Source organism: Balaenoptera musculus, chromosome 1 (genome assembly GCF_009873245.2).
Source record: "Balaenoptera musculus isolate JJ_BM4_2016_0621 chromosome 1, mBalMus1.pri.v3, whole genome shotgun sequence".
Taxonomy (NCBI): Eukaryota; Metazoa; Chordata; class Mammalia; order Artiodactyla; family Balaenopteridae; genus Balaenoptera; species Balaenoptera musculus.
In genome coordinates this window covers 20591861-20612151 of record NC_045785.1, presented here as the reverse complement: position 1 = coordinate 20612151, position 20291 = coordinate 20591861, and the positions used below count along the sequence as shown (strand labels likewise).

Here is a 20291-nt window from a genome sequence, read left to right as displayed (position 1 = left end):
GTTGTACACTTTTCTGTGAGATGGGAGCAGAGTGTGATGCCAGGAGGGGGTGGACTTGGCAGATGGAAGCCAAAGGTGTGTGTGAATCCTCCTTCGAGATGTGGGTGGGGCCTTCTGTGGGTACCCAGTGAGGCTCTTGCACCCCTAGATTCCAGGCAAGGCTGGAGGGGAGGCAGGCTGTGTCCTGGGAGGCTGGGAGGGCTCCAGCTTTGGGGAGTGGAGTTCTGGTCGACCAAGATGGTGAGGAGTGCCATGGGAAGGGCTCCTGACTAATCTGAAGGATGCTGAGAGGGCAACTGGGATGTGCAGGGTTGGTGGGGGGAGAGGATGGGGAGGGTGGTCTGGGCCTTGGGAATGGCACTTCGGAAGAGAGCATGGGGAACAGAAATGAAGCAGTGGGAGTGGCATTGGGGGTGGGCTGACATTGCCAAGAGACAGTGGAATCTGAGGGTTGGCACTAGAGAGCTCTTGGCTATTTGCTGTGTGACTCTGAGTGAGTTGCTTACTCTCTCTGAGCATCTGTTCCGTCATCATGGGGATAATAAAACCAACCACACAGGCTTATTGTGAAGATTAAATAAGATAATGTTTATGAAGCCCCTAGCACAGTGCCAGGCACATAGTAACTGTAAATGTAGCCATCTACTCTAATCCTCAGAGTATTCCAACCTGAGCCTGGCGCTTCATCTATTCTGGACGTGTATAGTGCAGGATTCTTGGTTGTAAGCTACAGAAACCATTTCAGGAGGATTTAAGGAGAGAAGGAGGGAATTTCCTGGTGGTCCAGTGGTTAGGATTCTGGGCTCTCACTGCTGGGGCTCAGGTTCAATCCCTGGTCAGGGAACACAAACCACGCAGTGTGGCCGAAGGAAAAAAAAAAAGAAGAGAGAGCGAAAGGAGGAATTCACTTAAAAGATGCTGGGGAAGCTCAGAGAAGGTTTGGGAAGGCTGCAGAGCCAGGCTTGGAAAACAGGGCCAGGACCACACCCCCAGCACCAGCCCCGAGAGGACTGGGGACACCCTCTGAACCCCTTTCTTTCCTCTGCTGTCCTGGAGGCTGGTGCAGCACCGTCTACGTACAGAGTGGGCTCCACCGACCTGCCACCTCAAGGCCGCTGGCTTCTTTTTTTTTTTTTTAATTTTTAAAAAAATTTTATTTATTTTATTTATTTATTTTGGCTGCGTTGGGTCTTTGTTGCTGTGCGCGGGCTTTCTCTAGTTGCAGTGAGCGGGGGCTACTCTTCACTGCAGTGCGCAGGCTTCTCACTGCGGTGGCTTCTCTTGTTGTGAAGCACGTGCTCTAGGCACGCGGGCTTCAGTAGTTGTGGCGCACAGGCTCAGTAGTTGTGGCTCGCAGGCTCTAGAGCGTAGGCTCAGTAGTTGTGGCACTCGGGCTTAGTTGCTCCGCGGCATGTGGGATCTTCCCGGACCAGGGCTCGAACTCATGCCCCCTGCATTGGCAGGCGGATTCTTAACCACTGCGCCACCAGGGAAGCCCCAGGGCCACTGGCTTCTGATCACAGTCTGGATGGGCACATCTGGTCAGTCTGGTCCGTGTCATGTGCCTGCATCACGTGTTGGAGCAAGGAGGTAGGAATGCAGCATGTGGCCATTTTGGCTTTTATAGTGGAATGTGCCTTCTGCCTCCCTCCAGACTCATGTGGGAGAAAGTTCCAGATGCTGGGCATCCAAAAAACCTGGCAAATACCTACATGGGAAACAAGAATAAGTAAAGAGTGGTCCCTGACCTTGAGATACACACAGACATGTAGGGGTCAGTTATATGGACAAATGATTATGACAGGAAGTGACGGGGGCCATAGTGGAAGTGAGTACTGACCAGGGGCTGAGCTGGCAGAGTAATATGCCCCTTGCCTACAATGGAGAGTTCGAGATGTCCCTGTGCATTCCATGCCACCTGGGTGGCATGGCCAGGTGGAGTTTGAGGCCTGGATGGGGCTGCCACACTGGGCCAGACACTGCGGACACACCAACCGGGCAGAATCTGTGTGAGGCCGGGGGGCGATGCACCTTCTCTTGCTCACAGGAACGATGAAATTGCTCAGCCTGAGGCTGTTTCTGGCCTAAAGGGTCTCCCTTTTGATATCGAGTCATGCCTTACAAGCATTCTGCTGTGTCTTTGAATTATCTCTTGCCCAGAGGGGGGGCCTCAGCATTCTATCTAAATTAGAGAAAGGATTCCCCAGAACCGAGAAATCAGAGATGGGACGAAGAGGAGGAAGACGTACTCGCTGCCTCCTGGGCCCCTGCTGTGTGAGATCGGATTCCTGCTTTCTCCCCTGCCTCACCCTATGTTGCCTGCTCTTGTCTCTGCCTGTTCCTGTCCCTGCCACCCCCGTCACTGTCTTCCCTGTCAACATCACTGCCCGTCTCTGTCTCCTTTGGGCCCCCTTCCCCGGAAGGACCCCAGCTCCAGCCTCTGAGCCCTGCGCTGTCCCCCTCCTGCTCAGCCATCTGAGTTCTCTGAGAGCCAGAGTTAACCACCCCCACTCCATCCCAGCCCACACACTGAAATTCCAGTAGCTCCAGTTTACTGTGGCCCCAAGCTCTGGCAGTGTTGTCTCAGGTAGGTAAAGGCAGGTGGGTGGCTCGCCCTTGTCAGGTCCCGGAGGGCCCCCGCCCGCCTGCCTGCCCCCCCTTCCTATTTGTGGCAACTTCAAATGTAGCACCTTCCTGTCACCTCTCACACCCACGGGGGCCTCAAACACAGACAGAGACTGGCTGCCCACCTGCCCCCCTGCTTCCTTCCCCAGCCAGAGGGGACTTCTGCCGAGCCAGGTGAAGAGCCTCACCCAGGCCGCCTCTCCTTCTGGGGTGTTCTGAGACCTGGGGCAGGTTGGGAGGAGTCAGGGAAGAGGGAGGGGAGACCGGGTTTTGGAGGAATGAGACACCCGCGTGAGGCTGCCAGGCTCTGAGGGGCACCGGGGGTTAAGGAGGGTTACGGAGGGGAAGGGGAAGGGCCTCAGGACACTTGCCGAGCTGCGTGGTCCCTGGGCTGCGCGGCCCTCAGTGAAAGCAGCAGAGAAGTGAGGCACTAGCTGATCAGACAGCTGGCACGGGGCAGCCTCCTGTCAGCCCAGCCAGGACCGGGGACTCTGGGTCTGCTCGCTCAGACCGCCCCTGCTGAGGAAGCTGAGCCCGGGAAGTCTGGGTGGCGGGACACTGGGGCTTCCTCAGCTGCCCAGAAAAGCTGTGTGGATGAGCTGGGGGGGCAGGGGTGCCCCTCAGTGCGGAGCCTGAGGTTGGTAGAGTCTTGGAATAGCGTCTCAATTCCCTGTGGCCCTGAGGAGGTCTGGAATGTTTCCTCAGATCTCTGCGCTCACCTGGAAGTACCTCCATGAGGACCTCCCTCTCTCCTCTCTTCCCCAGGGATGGGGATCAGGCCAGCTCTGCTCTTTGCCTCTGATTGGCCAGTCTCCATTCAATCCCCTTCTTGCCCCTACCAGGAAAGCATTATTGGCTTTGGTGTCATTGCTGAGAGAGTCCTATCACATCAGCCAGTCCAGCTCTCCCAGTTTGCAGATAAGGAAACTGAGGCCAGGAGGGGCAGTGACCGACTCAAGGTCACACAGTGGTTTCCTGGGAGAGCCAGCCCTCGAAGACAGGCTCTTATTTGGAGGACCTTCACTGCTCACCTGTGACTGACCTGTCTTCCCAGCAGGTAGTGGGGGCATGAAGGGGGAACCTGCTCCAGAGTTGGGTTGTTGCCACGAGACTAAGCCCCTGGGGAGCACAGGAGGCTCCCTGTCCCCCCACTCGGACTTCCAGCTCTGCCAAGGCGATCAGGTAAGGTGCGGTCCCATCCCCAATTTTGAGGCCAGGCTGCTTCTGGAAGGTGGGGATGTTAGGAAGAAGTAGGGGGAAAATCTGAAGGGACCTCGTTTCCCCTGGTCCTGAGCACCCCTATCCCGGCACATCATGGGAATGTGCCCTTGGAAGTGCCAGAGACTCTCCTGTGCCCCAGGGGCCCGACTCTCCTGTGAGGCATGAGAAGGGACAGGGCCATGCAGGAAGCTTGGCTGTGTGACCGTGACCTGGGCCTTAGAGGGAGGAGGCTCAGGGCCCTCCTGTGGGGTACACAGTCTTTGATGAGGATTTTCTCTCAGTTCACCTTGGCTCCATTCAAGTAGATAGTCTGAGGGTGGTCAGGAAGGAAGGGTAGGAGGAAGAACAGGGCTGAGTGAGGGGTTCTGGGGCAGGGGGAGGGTAATCCTGGGGGTGGACGTGTAAGTCCCTTGGGAACGCGGAGGAGGGAAGGGGAAACCATTTGAGTGACAGACATGGTGGAGGTGGGTGTATGTTGGGGGGTGGTCTTAGCTTCTCCTCCCCGTTTGGAAACCAAACTAGGGGTGGAACCATCCCAAGGGACTATCCCAGGGGACTCCCAGTCCCTAGCCCCCAAGCCCCTTCCCCCTGCCCTCCAGGTCTTCCCAGCCCTCAGGCCACTTCCAGACACAGTGGATGCCCATGGCCCGTCCTGTGCCAGCTGGCTGTGCCCCTTGCCACTGGCACTGGCCAGGTCTTCCCTGCTGGCCTGCCCTCAGGGCCTGGACGTATACCTGTGCACCCTGCAGTCGGCACCCCCGGGCACAGCCCCGCAGGGTCTCAGAGAGGATGCCTTGAGCACAAGTAAGCCCAGGGCACGGGGCTGCACCTTGGTGGAGGCTGGAGGTGGGAAGCACTGTTAGGTTTGGAGATGAGAGACATTGCGGACCCAGTGTCACTCATGAGGACAGAGCCTCAAGCACGCGTTACTGCCACATTTTGAGCTGGAGCTCTGCCTGGGGGTGCGAGGGGCTCTCAGGTGGTGACACGTGAGCAGAGGTGAGCAGAGGAGGTGGGCAGTGGTTTTCTCAGGCATGGGTATGGGATCTGGTGTAGGCGTAGCTATTCCCGGGGATTGAGAGTGGCGCTTTGTCTGCCTAGAACGTTTGAGCTAGAGGGGCCTGTTTTATAAGACAGGAGCCCTGGGAGTCAGGGAGTCGGGGGTGGAGTCCTGGTTCTGCCCTTTCTGGCTCCATGACATCATGGAGGCCAGTTTCTTCTTCCACAAAAGTACAATCTCACTAACCTATGTTCTACATTTATTGCTTATGATACACCATTTCCTTATGCAACTCGACCTGGAGGGCAGGGACCATGCTGCTGTGTCCTTTATTTCCCCAGCACAGAGTAAAGCAGCTCAGTAAAGCTGGTTGAGTGAATAAATGAGGATCCAAGCAGACAATCTACTTTTTAATCTTTATACATATTTAGTATTTTACTTTATATCACTCCCAGTTTAACTCCTACCTCACTGGCTGTTGCACCTCAGTCTCCATTGCTTACTCTCCATTACTTACCTCCTAAGTCTTCCCCTGCTCAGGAACTCAGTCCAGAGCCGCCTCCTCCCCTGTTCCCATCTCCTCTCTTCTCCTCTCCTCTCTCTTCTTTCCCCCCTCCTCTCATGTTCTCTTTATCTAGAGTAGCAGTTTGATAGAACTTCCTGCAATAATGGAAATGCTCTGTACTTGTGCTGTCTGATACCATAACTACTGAGCCTTTTAAGTGTGGCTAGTGCAAGTGAGGAACTGAAGTTTTTACTGTACTTATTTTAATCAATTTAAATGTGTCTGGTGGCTACCATTTTGGACACAGCAGATCTAGGACCACATTTTATGGGATCTCATTTGGGCCCATGGCACCCAGATTTATGTCTCCAGCTCAGGCTGCTCCATTAATCTCCAAACCAATTCACCCAACTACCCACTTGACTTCTCCACCTGTACGTCTCTGAAATCATTATGCGCTGCACAAATTCTAGCCTCTTTTATTGGCAAGGGCAATTGCAGACCAGGAAAGCCCAGAGAGGGGAGATGCCGTGCAGGCTAGAGCCGTCTCTCAGCTCCGAGCCAGGCAGGTTGATGCAGAGCAGAACTTTACCCGAGTCTGTGCGGCCCTGACCGTCTTCCCTTTCCTGCTCAGGGCACCAGCCACCAAGGCGGCCTGCCGGCTCCTCCAATGGCGAGAAACTCACAGCCAAGTACCCTCTGAGCAGGGACAAGATGGGAAGCCAGCTGGAAAGAGCTGGCGAGGGGTCCCCCCACCCATCCTTCTCTCCTCACAACAGCTCTTCCCCAAACCCTTGGCAAGATAAAAAGAGCCCCAGCCCCTTGCCTTTCTGCTCCTGGCCCCTGCCCACCCCCATCTCCAAAGAATTCCCATCCCACCTCCACCCGTTCTATCCTGCATACCCACTTCTCCTGCCCTCACCTTACCTGGTCACCTGTGGGGGCCTACCTTCTGTGCAGTGTCCCCCCCTCTTCATGCTGCCCCAGAACACCTCCTACACCACCATGGCTGTGCCCAGCTTGCTGATGAATGTCTATGAGGCTGGGCACTCCAGCACCCAGGGGGAGACCCTGCACCCCTACCCAGGGGCCTCTCAAGCCTCTGGCCAAACCCAACCCTCCCAGGCCCAGAATCCAGGCTCTGCAGCTGCCAGGACCTACTCCACAGGGCTGGAGCGTGCTGGCTGGGCGGTTCCAGCAAAGTCGGCCCCGCCGGGCTCCCAGGCGGGCTCTTCGGCGCTGCCTTATCCGCTGAAGAAAGAGAATGGCAAAATCCTGTACGAGTGCAATGTGTGCAGCAAGAGCTTTAGGCAGATCTCCAACCTCAAGGTATCTGCCTCTGGGCTCAGTGGCTCCCCTCAGCATCCTTCAATGACCCCCCTCCCATCTAGAATCAAGGACCTTACAGCCAGAAGGAACGCCTGGGCAACCTCTAGGGCCTATGACCTTGGCTGGTTCATTTGGCCCCTCAGTTTCACATCCGTAGAGAGGAGTCCTCTCCACACTAAAAGACTGTCTATGAGATCCTCTAAGTTAAAAATAGGGAAACTGAGAAAAGATTTGCCCAAGGTTACCTTGATTTAATGGTGCAGTCAGGTCTTGATCTCAGTCTCTCAACATCTAGGGCAAAGCCCTTTCTTGAGCAATCATCCTCTCTGATTCCCAGTTAAGCCTCCTCTTGTTTACTTATTTGAAGTTCAGGTGGGGGGAACAGGTAGATTTTAGTGAGTCTAGACCACAGACCTGACAACCAGCCTTTTTCATGTGGAATCCTGCACATCAGCGCTGTGCTGTAAACATCATTATAGGCATCGTCCAGCAGGGGGCAACCATGGGCACATCTCTGTGTATCAGCAAAGACCGGAAGCTAGGCGCGAGTTGGCACCTGCTGAAGTTGAGGAAAAGTTACGGTTATTGGAGAACAGCCCTTCTGCATCCTCTAGGGCATGAATTCTTAAACTTTAACAAGCCTCAAACCACCGGGAGAGCTAGTAAACATGCAGATTCCTAGGCTCAGCCCCAGAGATTTTAATTCAGCTGGTCTGGGGTGGGACCTGAGAATCTGCATTTCTAACACCCTCCCAGGTGATGCTGCGGGTCTGTGGACCATACTTCGAGAAGCACTGCACAAGATACACACACACACACACACACACACACACACACACACACACACAGGGTACCCCTCACCTGGCCTGCTGACCACAGGCATCTCCCCTCTTGCAGGGCAGCAGAGAGAGTGAGGGGATCCTGGGGAATGGTAGATTGGCCTTCAGGGAGGTGATACAGATGCAGGGGGATTGAGAGGCCTTGATGCCTATGGGGATGTGGGTAGAGATTTGAAGAGGATCCCCGGCCCTGCTGGAGGGCTCTGGGCAGTTGGCAGCATTTCTCCCACACCTGGCTCAGGTCCATCTGCGTGTGCACAGCGGGGAGCGCCCGTTCCAGTGTGCCCTATGCCAGAAGAGCTTCACCCAGCTTGCCCACCTGCAGAAGCACCACCTGGTGCATACTGGGGAGCGGCCCCACAAGTGCCCGGTGAGACCATCCTCCCCCTCCCCTGTACTCCTGCAGGCTGCAGAAGAATTCTAGGCCCCTGGGGGATGACACCCGTGGCCTCCATTCCCCAACCATCCTGAGCAAGTGGATACAGGACAGGAGGCAAAGGTTGGGGGGAAGAGGGAGGTGGAAAGGAAGGGCCAGGACGTGATATTGGAGGTCACCCCCTGGGCCTGGAGGGGAGAAAAGAGATGTATGTTTGTGGGGGGAGAAGAATGAAGTTAGGGGTCCTGGGTATACCCATTGCCTACTTCCCAGCATAGTTGGAGGAGTTAATGCTATAGTGTGTGTAAAGTATATAAACACGACTTATAACATCAGCTCATGTTAGCTCCCTCCCTCTTTGAGCCTCACCATGTCCCTTGGGAGGTCAGAAGGGCCCAGACTCTTTCCCTGTTTTAAAGAGGCAGAAATGAAAGCAGCATAGTGGTTATAGTCCGGGCTACCTGGGTTCAAAATCTCTGCCTCCAACTTGCTGTGTGAGCTTTGGCTAGTGGCTTCACTCCTCTGAGCCTCTGTGTTTTCATTGTAATATAGGAGTAGTACTTAGTCCTGCTTCTCCAGAGTCCTGGAGAAGACTAGTACACGAGAACAGTTCCTGGCATGTAGCATCTCCCAGTAAATGTTAATTATGCCCACTGAAGCTGCAGCCCCACGCATAAGGGTTCTATGTGATTATCTCATTCAGTCCACCATACCTATGAGGTTAGGTATTAATACTCTCATGTTACCAATAAGGAGAGCAAGGATCAGAGAGGGGAAGTCACCTATACAAGGTCATGCAGGGAGTAAAAGAACCAAGATACTAACCCACTCTGACTGGCTACAATCTGCCAGACACTGTGGGTCCCAGGGAGGAATCATGGGGGGAAAGCTTCCAGGCCTGCATTACAGGGAGGTGGTAGGGGGGTATTTTCAAGATGGGGAGGGGGAGCAGAGATCCTGGGTCAACCAGGTGGGCAGAGCTGACGCCAGTGCCCATTCCCATCAGATGTGCCACAAACGCTTCAGCAGCTCCAGCAACCTCAAGACCCACCTGCGCCTGCACTCAGGGGCCCAGCCCTTCCAGTGCAGTGTCTGCCCAAGTCGCTTCACCCAGCACGTTCACCTGAAGCTGCACCATCGACTGCATGCACCACGGCCCTGCAGCCTTGCTAACACCCACCTGCCCCTGGCGTCTCTTGCCTGCCTTGCCCGATGGCACCAGGGGGCACTAGATCTTGTGGTGGCCCCATCAGAGAGGCAGATAGACTGGGTCGTGGACAAGGTCAAGGTGTCCTCAGCATCCCGGGGAAAGCAAGGGCAGCCAGCCTGAGCAGTGGTGCCAGGACTGCCCTGGGGAGGGGGCAGGGGCAGAGCAATTAAAGGATTTTCTCTATGATGAGTTGAGGCCTCCAGAGCTTCAATAGTGGAGGGGGAGGTCACCATGTATTTGCCAGACTTCACACCCCACTCCACCTGGCAATTCAGGGAACACAGCCAGGAAGAGACTATGCTTCCCACCGCGTGGGGTGGGTGCCTGCAGCCATCTACTCTGGCTGGGTTTGAGTTCCACTCTCTGTTTGGGACCTATCTGGGACCAGCCCCACCATCTCAGCTCGCTGATGGACAGTCCAGCCTTCCAGGTCGCTGCAAGGTGCAGACCGTGCTGCCAAGCACAGGACACATCGCCCTCTTTTCTGAACAGATGTTCCAGCACCTGCCCAGATGCCTGTCTGCTGCTTCCCGCAACGTTCTTGTCTCACAGTTCCTACGTGCCCCCTCAGCTGGTACTCCCTGCCGTGGTCAGGTGCGGCATACTCCTCCCTCTGTACATGCCAGGATCTGAGCTCCCTGTGGGAGAGGCAGGAACACAAGGATATCAGTGTCCACTCATGACCCACAAGCAAGATGTCCCCCTGTGTGTCAGGACCAGTCTTCACAGAGAACAAATGGCTAAGGAGGCACCAAGCTCGGGGAAGGGGTTGAGGTCCTACAAGGATTGCCGGCAGGGAAGAACTGGCAGAGAGCCTGGGGAACTGGGACCCTCCTGATGGTCTTTCTTCCTGCAGTCCCAGAGGATCCCCCAATGTGCAAGGTATGCCCCCCCGAGAGTTAAGAGAGGTAGCATCAGGTGGGAAAGGGTACTGCCCTTTGGGGGTACAGGAGGCCCAGGTTATAATCACAACAGTAGCCATTATTAAATCATAATAGCTGGCCAACTTCCAGCAGGGGTCGCCGTTCGCATCCCTGTGGGTTTCGGATAGGCTTCCCCACCAGGGGAAGATTCCCCCACACGCGAGATTCCCGCTGTGTCATAGGGTCTCCAGGACCGAGAGAGAGAACTCTCATAAGGGTCCACCATGGCAGGGTAAGGGCAGGGTCAACGTCGGTCCCCACCAGTATCGAGGTCTAGGTTCCAAGCCCACCTATCACCCTTTTGGCCCCGCCCAACATGCCAACCAATCAGGCTAGCCCCTCAATCACGCCCATTCCCGCCCCTGGCTCCGCCCCTGCGTTCTAGCTCCTCCTTCTCCGGGGGGGCGGGAAAGACCCTTGGCTCAGTCCAGCCTCCTGGCCCCTTCTAGCCCCAGGACCTTCCTTTCCGGCCTACTTTGTGCAGGCCCAGCTTGAAGGCTTCCAGCACCGGGACCCGGTGGGCCCCTGGCGCTTCCGGAGGCCTAAAGAAGTAGCACAGACAGGGCCAAGAGCTGCAGCGGGGCGGGGGTGGGGGTGGGGGAAGCAAGGGTGGGGGGTGGCCCGGGTGGGGACGACCCCTGCAGAGCGCACCCCCTGCCCTGGGGCTTGGGCAGCATCTGGATCGGTCCTCGCCCCGCGCCCGCACTGCGGGCCGGGCGCTGTTTGCTCAGGGGGGCGGGCCGGAGGAGGCGTTTCTCTGTAAATGAGCGGGATCCGGGTGGCCCCCGCGGCCCGGGACCGGTCAGGTGTCCTGACGCCCCGAGCCTGGGACCTTGCCCTTGCCATGGCCGAGCGGCGCGGGGGCCTGGGGGCCCGCCTGGCTCGCCGCCTGGCCAGGCTAGGGCTCCGGAGGGAGTGCAAGGGGAAGCCGATACCGGAGGAGGCCAGATCCCGGGATAGGTGAGGGGTTTGGAGGAGGGTCGCTCGGGGCGCCCCTGGGCCCAAGGGTGTGGGTGTGCGTCTTGGAGTGTACCTGATGTTCAAATATCCTGTATGAGTGTCTGGGAGCATAAAAATATACCTGTCGGTGTACCACGATTTTGGTTATGTGGACTTTATATTATAAAGTTCCTGTGCTTTTATAAAACTTTACAACAAATTTGCAATTTCCTAAGTCTGGCAGGTGGCACGCCAGGGAACTCCTGATTTTCTCTCCAGAGACAGTTGAAAGGCAAATATGGTGGCTCCTCCTGCCCCTGTGGACTTTGATTCTTTCATCACAGGCCAGTTTAGCTCTGGTCTTCACGTCTCTTTGTCATGAGTATGACAGGTTCCTGAGTTGGCTTAGACTGCACTGCATTCGCCCTTAAATGCCATGAAGAAGTTTTCCCCCTGTCATCTCAGATTGTAATAACATTAAACTTTTATTTGTCACTTGCTTGGTGCTGTACCTGGATTATCTCATTTAATCCTCACAGCAGCCAGACAAGGCGGGTATTTTGTGTGAGTCAGATAAGGAAATGGAGGTCCAGAGAGGTTAAGTCACCGCCCCAGTCACACAGCTGGGAAGTGGTGGGGCTGGGACACAGGCTTAAGCAGTCTGACTCCAGGGCCCACATCCTGAAGCACTGGGCTGCTCTGTTGCTTGGAGAGATTTCGGGACTGCAAGCCGGGGGGCCGGAGCTCTGTCCTAACCCTAGATGCCACTGGCCACGTGACCCTGAACAAATTGCTACATCTCTCCTAGCTGGTTCACTGTTACCTGATGTCTGAGAGGAAGGGAAAAGGCTCTGTGGGTGGCCAGGCTGAATGGCTGGGAGGGGCATAGCGAAGAGGACCCCAGTAGCTCACAGGCCCTGTATCTGCAAAGAACATGGCGTGTGCTCTCAGGCACGGGGTGTTTGTGTCTCTGTGCAGAGACTGGGCAATTTGTTTTGATCTTATCATGACATGGCTGTCTCCAGCCTGCCCTGGGAGGAGTGGAGGCAGTCGTGGTGGGGCCAGAGTGAGGGGAGGAGTTTGTGCTGCTCTCTCACACAAAAGAGAGAAAGGAGGGGAGGGCCTAGCCACCCTATACCTGGAAGCCTGGATGGCCGGGGGTGCCCACACCCTGCCAGTGCCCTCCCTGGAAGTCACACCCACTCCCTTTACCCTGTCTGGCAGGAACCTGCCCTATAGGCCCAGATGGCACTGCTCCTCCCTTTCTTTCCCCACTTGAGAGGAGGCAGGGCTGCGGGTGAGTCAGGGACAGGGAGAGCAGGGTAGGGACTTCGCATGCTCCTGGGCCAGCGTGATGATACATCCCATGTGTGCACTTGGACTTGGTTCTCACTGGCTGTGGGAATGGGACTCTGGCCCTGAGGCACAGGCCTCTGCTCCCTGCTGATTGCCTGGAGTGGGGGGCAGAGTGTACGGAGGGGGCAGCCAAGGCACTTCCTCATCTTGCCCCCATTAGCATGGTGATGTCCAACCAACCTTTGGAGTGATACCATCCTAGTGTCTTAACTCCAAGGCTCACTAGCTGTGTGACTCCAGGCAAGTCACTTTACCACTCTGGACCTCAGTTCCTTACCTGAAAAATGAGGACAATAATATCTACCTTTTAGGATTATTTGTGAGGCTTAAAGGAGATTATGTAGGCCTGGTACCTAGTGCTAAACCTGGCATAGGGTGGGCCTCAGCAAATGGCAAGCTTTTGAATTATTAGGGTACTGTCCTTTTTCTGTATTCTGGCCCTGATACAGGCCCAGGCCCATCCCATCCCTGTCTCTCTGTCTCTGGAGGTGGAGTGGACAGCTGGGGGAGGGAGCAGAGAGGAAGCTGCTGCATAGACCTCCCCTGCCCCGCAGCCCCGAGATTTCAGGTATCATCCTGCCTGTGTGGGCCCTGAGAGAAGAGGTGGGAGAGCCACCAGTTCCAGTCTGGGGGTCGGAGAGGAGGAGGCTACTTCATTCCTTTCCCTGTGCTTCCTTCCCAGGCCCTGGGGTGGCCAGAGCTGCCCTGACCTGGCCCAGGGCCAGGGCAGCACCAGCAGAGTCAGCCTCAAGGTAGGAGAGAATACAAGGGTGGGGGAGTGTAGGGGAGCAGAAGCTCTGGGAGGGGCTGGGCCGGCCCTGAGTACCCTGACTTACAAGTTAGGCAACTGGAGTTCTCTCATCCCTCCTCTGCCACGGGTTCACTGTGTGACCCTGAGCAGATCACTTCCCACTTCTGAACCTCAGCTTCCCCATCTGCAAAATGGGGACAGTAATGCCTCTTAGGGCTGTTGTGAGAAATAACGTAACAGATGTAGAACCTCCAGTGCGGGGCCTAGATGCTCAGAAAACAGCTTCCTAATGTCGGGGCCCCTGGGGGAGGCATGTAGGGGCAGTACCTGTTCTCAGGACCCCCTTTCCACACTCCCTCCTTTAGCTTGACCTTCCCCATCTTTGACCCCTTTTCCCCACTTCCTGGCATGGCCCCCAGGGGTGACGCTGGGCCGGTGGCTTAACCTTCTGCCCGCAGTTTCCCCATCATCAGTGGGGGCCTGAGCCATGGATTGGACAGAGACAAGGTCCCCCACTCCCCACCCCCTGGAGGAGCAGACGGCTTCCTCTGGAGGTGGCTCGAGCAGCCATGTGTCTCTCTGTGATCCTGAATACTATCAATAATTACTAGCATTTAATTGAGTACTGCTGGTACTCTGCATGGATTATCTCATACAATCTTCACAGCACTCCCAGGAAGCAATATTTTTATTATCACGCCCATTTTACACATGGGGAAACTAAGATGCAAGAGGTATTGCAGTTAGAAAGTAACAGCGGAGAATCAAGCCCAGCTTGCCTTGCTCGGGGCCCCCAGATTAATCATCCAACCCTCCTGTTTCTTGAGATGTTCAGCCTCTGGGGAGTGAGAGGCTGCATCTATTTCATAGATGAGTACATTAAGGCATTTGGGATCAAGGGCCTCTGCTAGGAGGAATTTGACCCCAGATTTGGCTCCTCTGTTGCCAGGGACACAAACCCATCCCTGAAAACTGGTGTTTTGGGTGGCAGTGTCCATTTGGGTCCTTGGTCCTGAACCCTCTCCCCTCACACCCACAGCTAGGCTGGGCCCCAGGGGAAGACAGCGGACAGAAGTCAGTGTTGTCCCACTTAGGCAAAACCTCTTTCCAGGCTCCCTCTTGTCCCAAGAACATCTCTATGCCCAAGTACCTCCTCCCAGGTGTGTTTGGGAATCTCGGGCTGGGAGGGTACTGGGGAGTTGGCTGCAGGCTCTCTGGAAGCCAGGAGCGGGCAGAGGCCACGGGCATTTGTGGCAGGCCTGCCCACAAAGCCCCTAATGCCCAGGGCAGCTGGTACCAAAGGGCTGGAGGCCAGAGGATTCCTGGGAAATCAGCAGTTGGCCTGAGAATCAGGAGCCCTCACTGTGTGACTTAAGTCATGTCAGTGTCCACTCTGGGCCTCACCTTCCTCACATGCAGAATGGGAAGGGGTGAGTTGAATGCTGAAGGGCCTTTCCAGAGCTCTGCCTCTTTGTCCAGATCTTGTGGCCTAAGAGGCAGTCTCTCCTTAAGGCAGCTCTGCTTGGTGTCAGAGAACTGCTCAGCTTCTTCTGTGACAAGGAGGGCAGCCGGGGTGTCAGGGGTACCCAGAAGGCAGGGGAGCGATGCTGTCACCCGGTCTCTGCTTCTGCTTTCCCTCAGGCCCAAGCCCAGAGCCTCTCAGAGTTGGACCTTTGGGCAGGGAGCCGTGGCTCCTGGCTTTGGAAGCAACGACACAGCTCAGGGAGGTCTGCTGAGCCACTGGGGCGCCTACAGAGGCCAGCAGTGGGCAGCGCCTCTGACCTGGCCAACTATGCCTCTGTGGGGCCAGAGAGCCTGGCACTGGCGGTGACCTCAGCAGAGCCTGCTGGGACCAGGTGTCCCTCATGCCCACCACCAGCTCCTGGATGTTTGGAACAAGGATCTCCAGGCTGCACCTGCCTGCAACCCCCGTACACAGCCCCGGAGATTCCTCTGAGGCCTGAGCCACCCAGCAACCTGGAGGACGTGCGGTCCCGCCCAGCATCCTCCCCCAGGGCAGAGGGGGCAAAGGGCGAGCCTACCAGCGCAGGGCCAGCCCTGCCCGAGCCAGCCCAGACTCTACGTGAGTGTCCCTCTGCCAGGAGGACCCGCTACCACATCACCGTCACCCTGCAGGGGCGTGGGCAAGCACCTGGGGAGGAGACTGAGGAGCCCAAACCGGCCCGACCAGCTCCCCACCCCTTCGGCCCTGAGGAATCCAGGGGCTGGCAGGAGCCTCCCCAGGGCCCCCGCCCCATCACAGGGTGCCTGGTGGACCTGCCTCAAGAGCCCCGGCTGAGAGCCCCACCACATCAGGGGAGCACGGCCCAGCGGCAGGAGCTCCAGGCTGGCCAGATGCCTGGGTCCCCGCATAGATGGTGAGTAGACTTCGCCCCACGTGGGGCAACGCGGGGAGGGGAAACCGGCCTGTCTGCCCCCTCTTGGGTCTCTATCTTGTCTCTGGGCTTCTCCAACTCAAGGCCCATTCATTCAGTTCCCTGGGTGTGAGCTGACTCTGCCATCCCCTCCCCTTCCCAACTCTGCCCTCCTTTCCCTCCCCTCAGCCAAAGGCTACCTCCTGGGACCCAGTGCTTCCCTATTCCTCTGTCCGCCTGAGGAGGGGGATATCCTGTCATGGAGAGGATGAGGGAGGGATCACCTTATCCTCAGCAACACCCCCTCATTCCCTCGTTCTGTTCCGGAGACCACATTCCCAGCCTGAGAAGAGACTCTCAGCCAAAGTGCTGTATGTCCTGGGGCAAGTTGCTTAACTTCTCTGGGCCTTGAGTTGCCAAGTAGATTTGGTAGCTGGAGATGAGGAAGGAGGAGGTGGTTACAGGAAAATACTTTGAACTCTAGAGAGTTGGGCTGCTGAAATAGCAGGGATGATTTTTTAAATAAATTTATTTATTTATTTTTGGCTGTGTTGGGTCTTTGTTGCTGCTCGTGGGCTTTCTCTAGTTGTGGGGAGCAGGGGCTACTCTTTGTTGCGGTGCGCGGGCTTCTCATTGTCGTGGCTTCTCTTGTTGCAGAGCACTGGCTCTAGGAGTGCAGGCTTCAGTAGTTGTGGCACGTGGGCTCAGTAGTTGTGGCTTGCAGGCTCTAGAGCTCAGGCTCAGTAGTTGTGGCGCACGGGCTTAGTTGCTCCGTGGCATGTGGGATCTTCCCGGGCCAGGGCTCGAACCCGTGTCCCTTGCATTGGCAGGCAGATTCTTAACCACTGCACCACCTGGGAAGCCCAGGGATGCTTATTAATAAAGCTTCAGTCGCAACAATAGTTACCCCACATGGTTCTGTGTTGGCGGCACTGAGGTTCCCAAGCCTCCGTTTTTAATTTGTGTTGAAATTACTCTCCTGAATCTGCCTGGTGGGCTCAGAGGTGGAAGGATGTGTCCCCTAAAACTCACTGAAGAGGGGATGAACATGGGATCTCTCTAGAACCACCGGGAAGGGCACTGGGCCTCAAACAGGGCTCTGAAAAGTTCCTAATGATGACGGTGGTGGCTGTCACTTATGGTTTGTTTTCTGAGCATAATTCTATTTAATCCTCACAACAGCCCCATGAAGTTGGACTAATCCTGCTCTCCACCTTTCCACCCCAATTACAATAGGGAAACTAAGGCTCAGAGAGGTTTCATGACCTGCTCAAAGTCAACCAGAAAGTGAAGGGGCCAGAATTTGAACCCGGGTACCTGTGTTCTAACTACTTCTCTCTCCTGCCTCTAACGGAGGCCTCGGTGGCCTTGTGCAAGCAATGGAGTGTTGAGTGTGGTTGCTGTGTGCACTGCCGAGCTTTCTGTAACCTCATGGAGGCAGACTTGGCAGTACTGTGTCAGCAGAGGCAGCATCAGGGATGACCAGGCCTCTGGGCAGGAGTCAGGGTAATGATTCTGTGATAAGGAAGAGGGACATGTGCGACCCAGACTGGCTCAGAGACCTGCTGCAGGGGGAGGGTGTGCCCCAGCTGGGGGAGAAGGGCTGCAGAGAGAGGGAGGGTGAGTGGGCGGGGCAGTCCTTGGAGAGGGGAAAGGAAGGAGCAGGAGGTTCATCTGGGGGACTTGGGCTCCTTCTGCCACTCCCTGACTATTTTGGGCACAGGTGGATAATGACAGACTCGCAGGAGGTGAGGGCTCACTTAGAAAGGAAGGAAGCGGACCTCCAGGGGTGTCATCCTTCTCCGTTCCCTTTCTGAGGGAGGGTTCTCTGGGCCAGGATTAGCAACTATCGGGGGTGGGGAGGCGCAACGCAACTGGGTCTGGAAATGTAAGATGTGTATGCATCCAAGTGTGTGCATCTGTTCAAATAAGGGTGAATTTCAAGGGGAGGAGGGCTGGGGGCTGTGAATTGACTGTGTGTGTGTGTGTGTGTGCTGTGAATGTGTGTGCATGTGTCACTGTGTTTGTGTGTTTCTGTGTGTGTGTCTGTGTGACTTGTGTGTCTGCTGTGTCCCTGTGTGTATATCCCCGAGTGTCTGTGACTGACTCTGTGTTTGTGTGTCTGACTGTGTACGTTGGGGTAAGTATCTATGTGTGTTTTTGTGCCTGTGTGACTCTGTGCGTCTGTGCCGTGTGTGTCTGTGTGTGATGCAGCACAAGCTTGTACGCCTGTGGGCTGGTTTGACCTAGTTTGTGGGTGACTCACAGGTAAGCGGGGAGAATCCAGGACGTGTCGGGTTAGACGAGGCTCTTTCCCACACTCCCCCCGCCCCCTCCTCAGCCTCTCCCTTTCCCAGCCCCACACACCTGATTTGGAAGCCACAGGTTAACCTGTGACAAATCCACCTATGGTCCGGGGCCCTGAAGAAGAGAGGGCTCTGGAAATGGGCATTTCTGCTGGCCTGGAAGAGGCATCCTGGGTCATTGGGGTGTGTCTTCAGAGGAAGGACAATATGGGGGAGGGCTATAGGCAGGCAGATTCCTGCATAGTTTGAAGAACATTCTAGCCATCACAACTATTCAGGGATGGGACAGGTCAGCTGTCAAATTTCGACCTCCCTGTCGCTAGAGGTATGCAAGCAGAAACAAATGATCACATGCTTGTGGAATGACTATCAAGGGTGTTGTCCAGGGGTTGGGTTGAGAGAAGCATAGAATCATAGGTCACTGTGACCTATGATCTGATTACCAATGGCTTCCTCTGAAGCTGATCTGATTACCAATGGCTTCCTCTGAAGCTGCTCTCCTGTTGCTTTGCCTATGGAGGCTTTCCAAATGTGGTTCCTGTTTTTTATGTCTAGTTCTTTGACTTCTGTACTCCTAGGATACCACCTCCAAGAGAAAATTGGCTTTGGATGAACCTAACCAGGGCCTAGCACATCACGTGACACGATTAGTGCTGAATGAATGAATAAATGACTTAGAACCCAGGCTTTGACCCTTACTATCTGCCATCACGGACAGGGAATCTCAGCGAATGGTAGTTGTTATTGTTATTCAGAAATGGAGATGAGACTTGGTACAGGGGCTCATCAAGGGGTGACGCTCCACGTGCGGGGGAGTCTCAGCAGGGAGGACAGCGGAGAGGGTCAGGCCTCAGGGAAGGGCTGCAGTCCAGGGCCTCAGGTGTCTGAGTGTGTTGCTCTCAGGAATTCTGGCCCGGGGAAAGGATTGGGCATCCATCTCAGCCCCTCACCTCCCCCATATACAAGGCTTTTCTGGGGCCACTCAGACACCGTCCTGGGCCAGGCCACATGCTGTCACAGCCACCAGTGGTCCCCGAGTCAGGTCAGGCTTCCCTGGGCCTCATCCCCATTCATCTCTGCCCCTCATAAAACCTGAGTCACTGCTGGGGCCACAAGACAGGGCCAAAGTTCTGGGTTCTACCAGCCTCGCAGGAGGGAGGAAAATAGAGACGGAGGAGGGAAGTTGGGGGCATGGGTCCATTTCCGGCCTTAACTGCCCTTATAATGGTCTGGGGGCTGCCTCACAGGAGGAGCTGAAGACAGGCTGGTACTGAGGCTGATGCGGAACAAGCTGACCTTTTGGGTCCTTGAGGCCTGAGAATAGGATTGCCCTGCTCAGTGCAGCCTGGAAATCGGAGTAGCTGACTGGCCCCTACCCCTCTAGGACTGTGTGGCCTCCTTTAAAAGTAAACCCCCAAACCACAGAGTCTTAGTTTACCAGATACATCAGGGAATTTGATTTGGTGGTTAAGCACTTAGGGTTGGGTTCAACTCTTGCCTCTGCTACTGTGTGACTCTGGGCAAGTTTCCTAACCTCTCTGAGCCTTTCCCCCATCATGTGCAAAGTGGGAATGTTTGTTTATAATTTTTTAAATTATTTATTTATTTGGCTGCGCTGGATCTTAGTTGTGGCACGTGGGATCTTTTAGTTGCAGCATGCGAACTCTTAGTTGCGGCATGCACGTGGGATCTTGTTCCCTGACCAGGGATCGAATCCAGGCCCCTGGAATTGGGAGCACAGAGTCTTAACCACCAGACCACCAGGGAAGTCCCTTGTTTATAATTTATAAATAATTTATTCTGTTTTTTAAAATTGAAGTGTAGTTAATTAATAACAATTTATAATTGTTAGTTTCAGGGGTACAGCAAAGTGATTCAGTTATATGTATCTTCAGATTATTTTCCACTATAGGTTATTACAAGATATTGAATATAGTTCCCTTTGCTATACAGTAAATCTTTGTTGCTTACCTATTTTTTTTTTTTTTGCTTATCTATTTTATATATAGTAGTTTGTATCTGTTAATCCCATACTCCTAATTTATCCCCTCCCCTTCCCCTTTGGTAACCATAAGTTTGTTTTCGATGTATGTGAGTCTGTTTCTGTTTTGCATATAGATTCATTTGTATTATTTTTTATTTTTTAATTAATTAATTATTTATTTATTTATTTATGGCTGCATTGGGCCTTTGTTGCTGTGCGCAGGCTTTCTCTACTTGTGGCGAGCAGGGGCTACTCTCCGTTGCGGTGCATGGGCTTCTCATTGCAGTGGCTTCTCTTGTTGCGGAGCACAGGCTCTAGGCGCGTGGGCTTCTGTAGTTGTGGCACGTGGGCTCAGTAGTTGTGGCACACGGGCTTATTTGCTTCGCGGCATGTTGGATCTTCCCGGGCCAGGGCATGAACCTGTGTCCCCTGCATTGGCAGGTGGATTCTTAACCCCTGTGCCACCAGGGAAGCCCCTGTATTATTTTTTAGATTCCATATTCAAGTGATATCATATAATGTTTGTCTTTCTCTGTCTGATTTACTTCACTA

At 55.0% G+C, this 20291-nt stretch overlaps 2 protein-coding genes across 2 annotated transcripts in view; both read left to right on the top strand.

Annotated features, from left to right (window-relative positions):
• The first annotated feature begins 3693 nt into the window (after nt 1–3693).
• On the top strand, nt 3694–9225 carry ZNF683 (zinc finger protein 683). The gene is made up of 5 exons (XM_036833629.1): nt 3694–3807; nt 4446–4650; nt 5986–6680; nt 7761–7889; nt 8902–9225. The coding sequence occupies exons 1-5, from the start codon at nt 3694–3696 to the stop codon at nt 9223–9225; spliced, it is 1467 nt and encodes a 488-aa protein (XP_036689524.1).
• Nucleotides 9226–10760: 1535 nt separating this feature from the next.
• The window catches only part of CRYBG2 (crystallin beta-gamma domain containing 2), a 28492-nt gene continuing 18961 nt past the window's right edge, over nt 10761–20291 (top strand). Inside the window, exons 1-3 of the mRNA XM_036862319.1 lie at nt 10761–10988; nt 13006–13075; nt 14716–15452. Of these exons, the coding sequence (XP_036718214.1) occupies nt 10792–10988; nt 13006–13075; nt 14716–15452 (1004 nt within the window). The 5' untranslated portion in view covers nt 10761–10791. The remainder of the gene's footprint in view (nt 10989–13005; nt 13076–14715; nt 15453–20291) is intronic.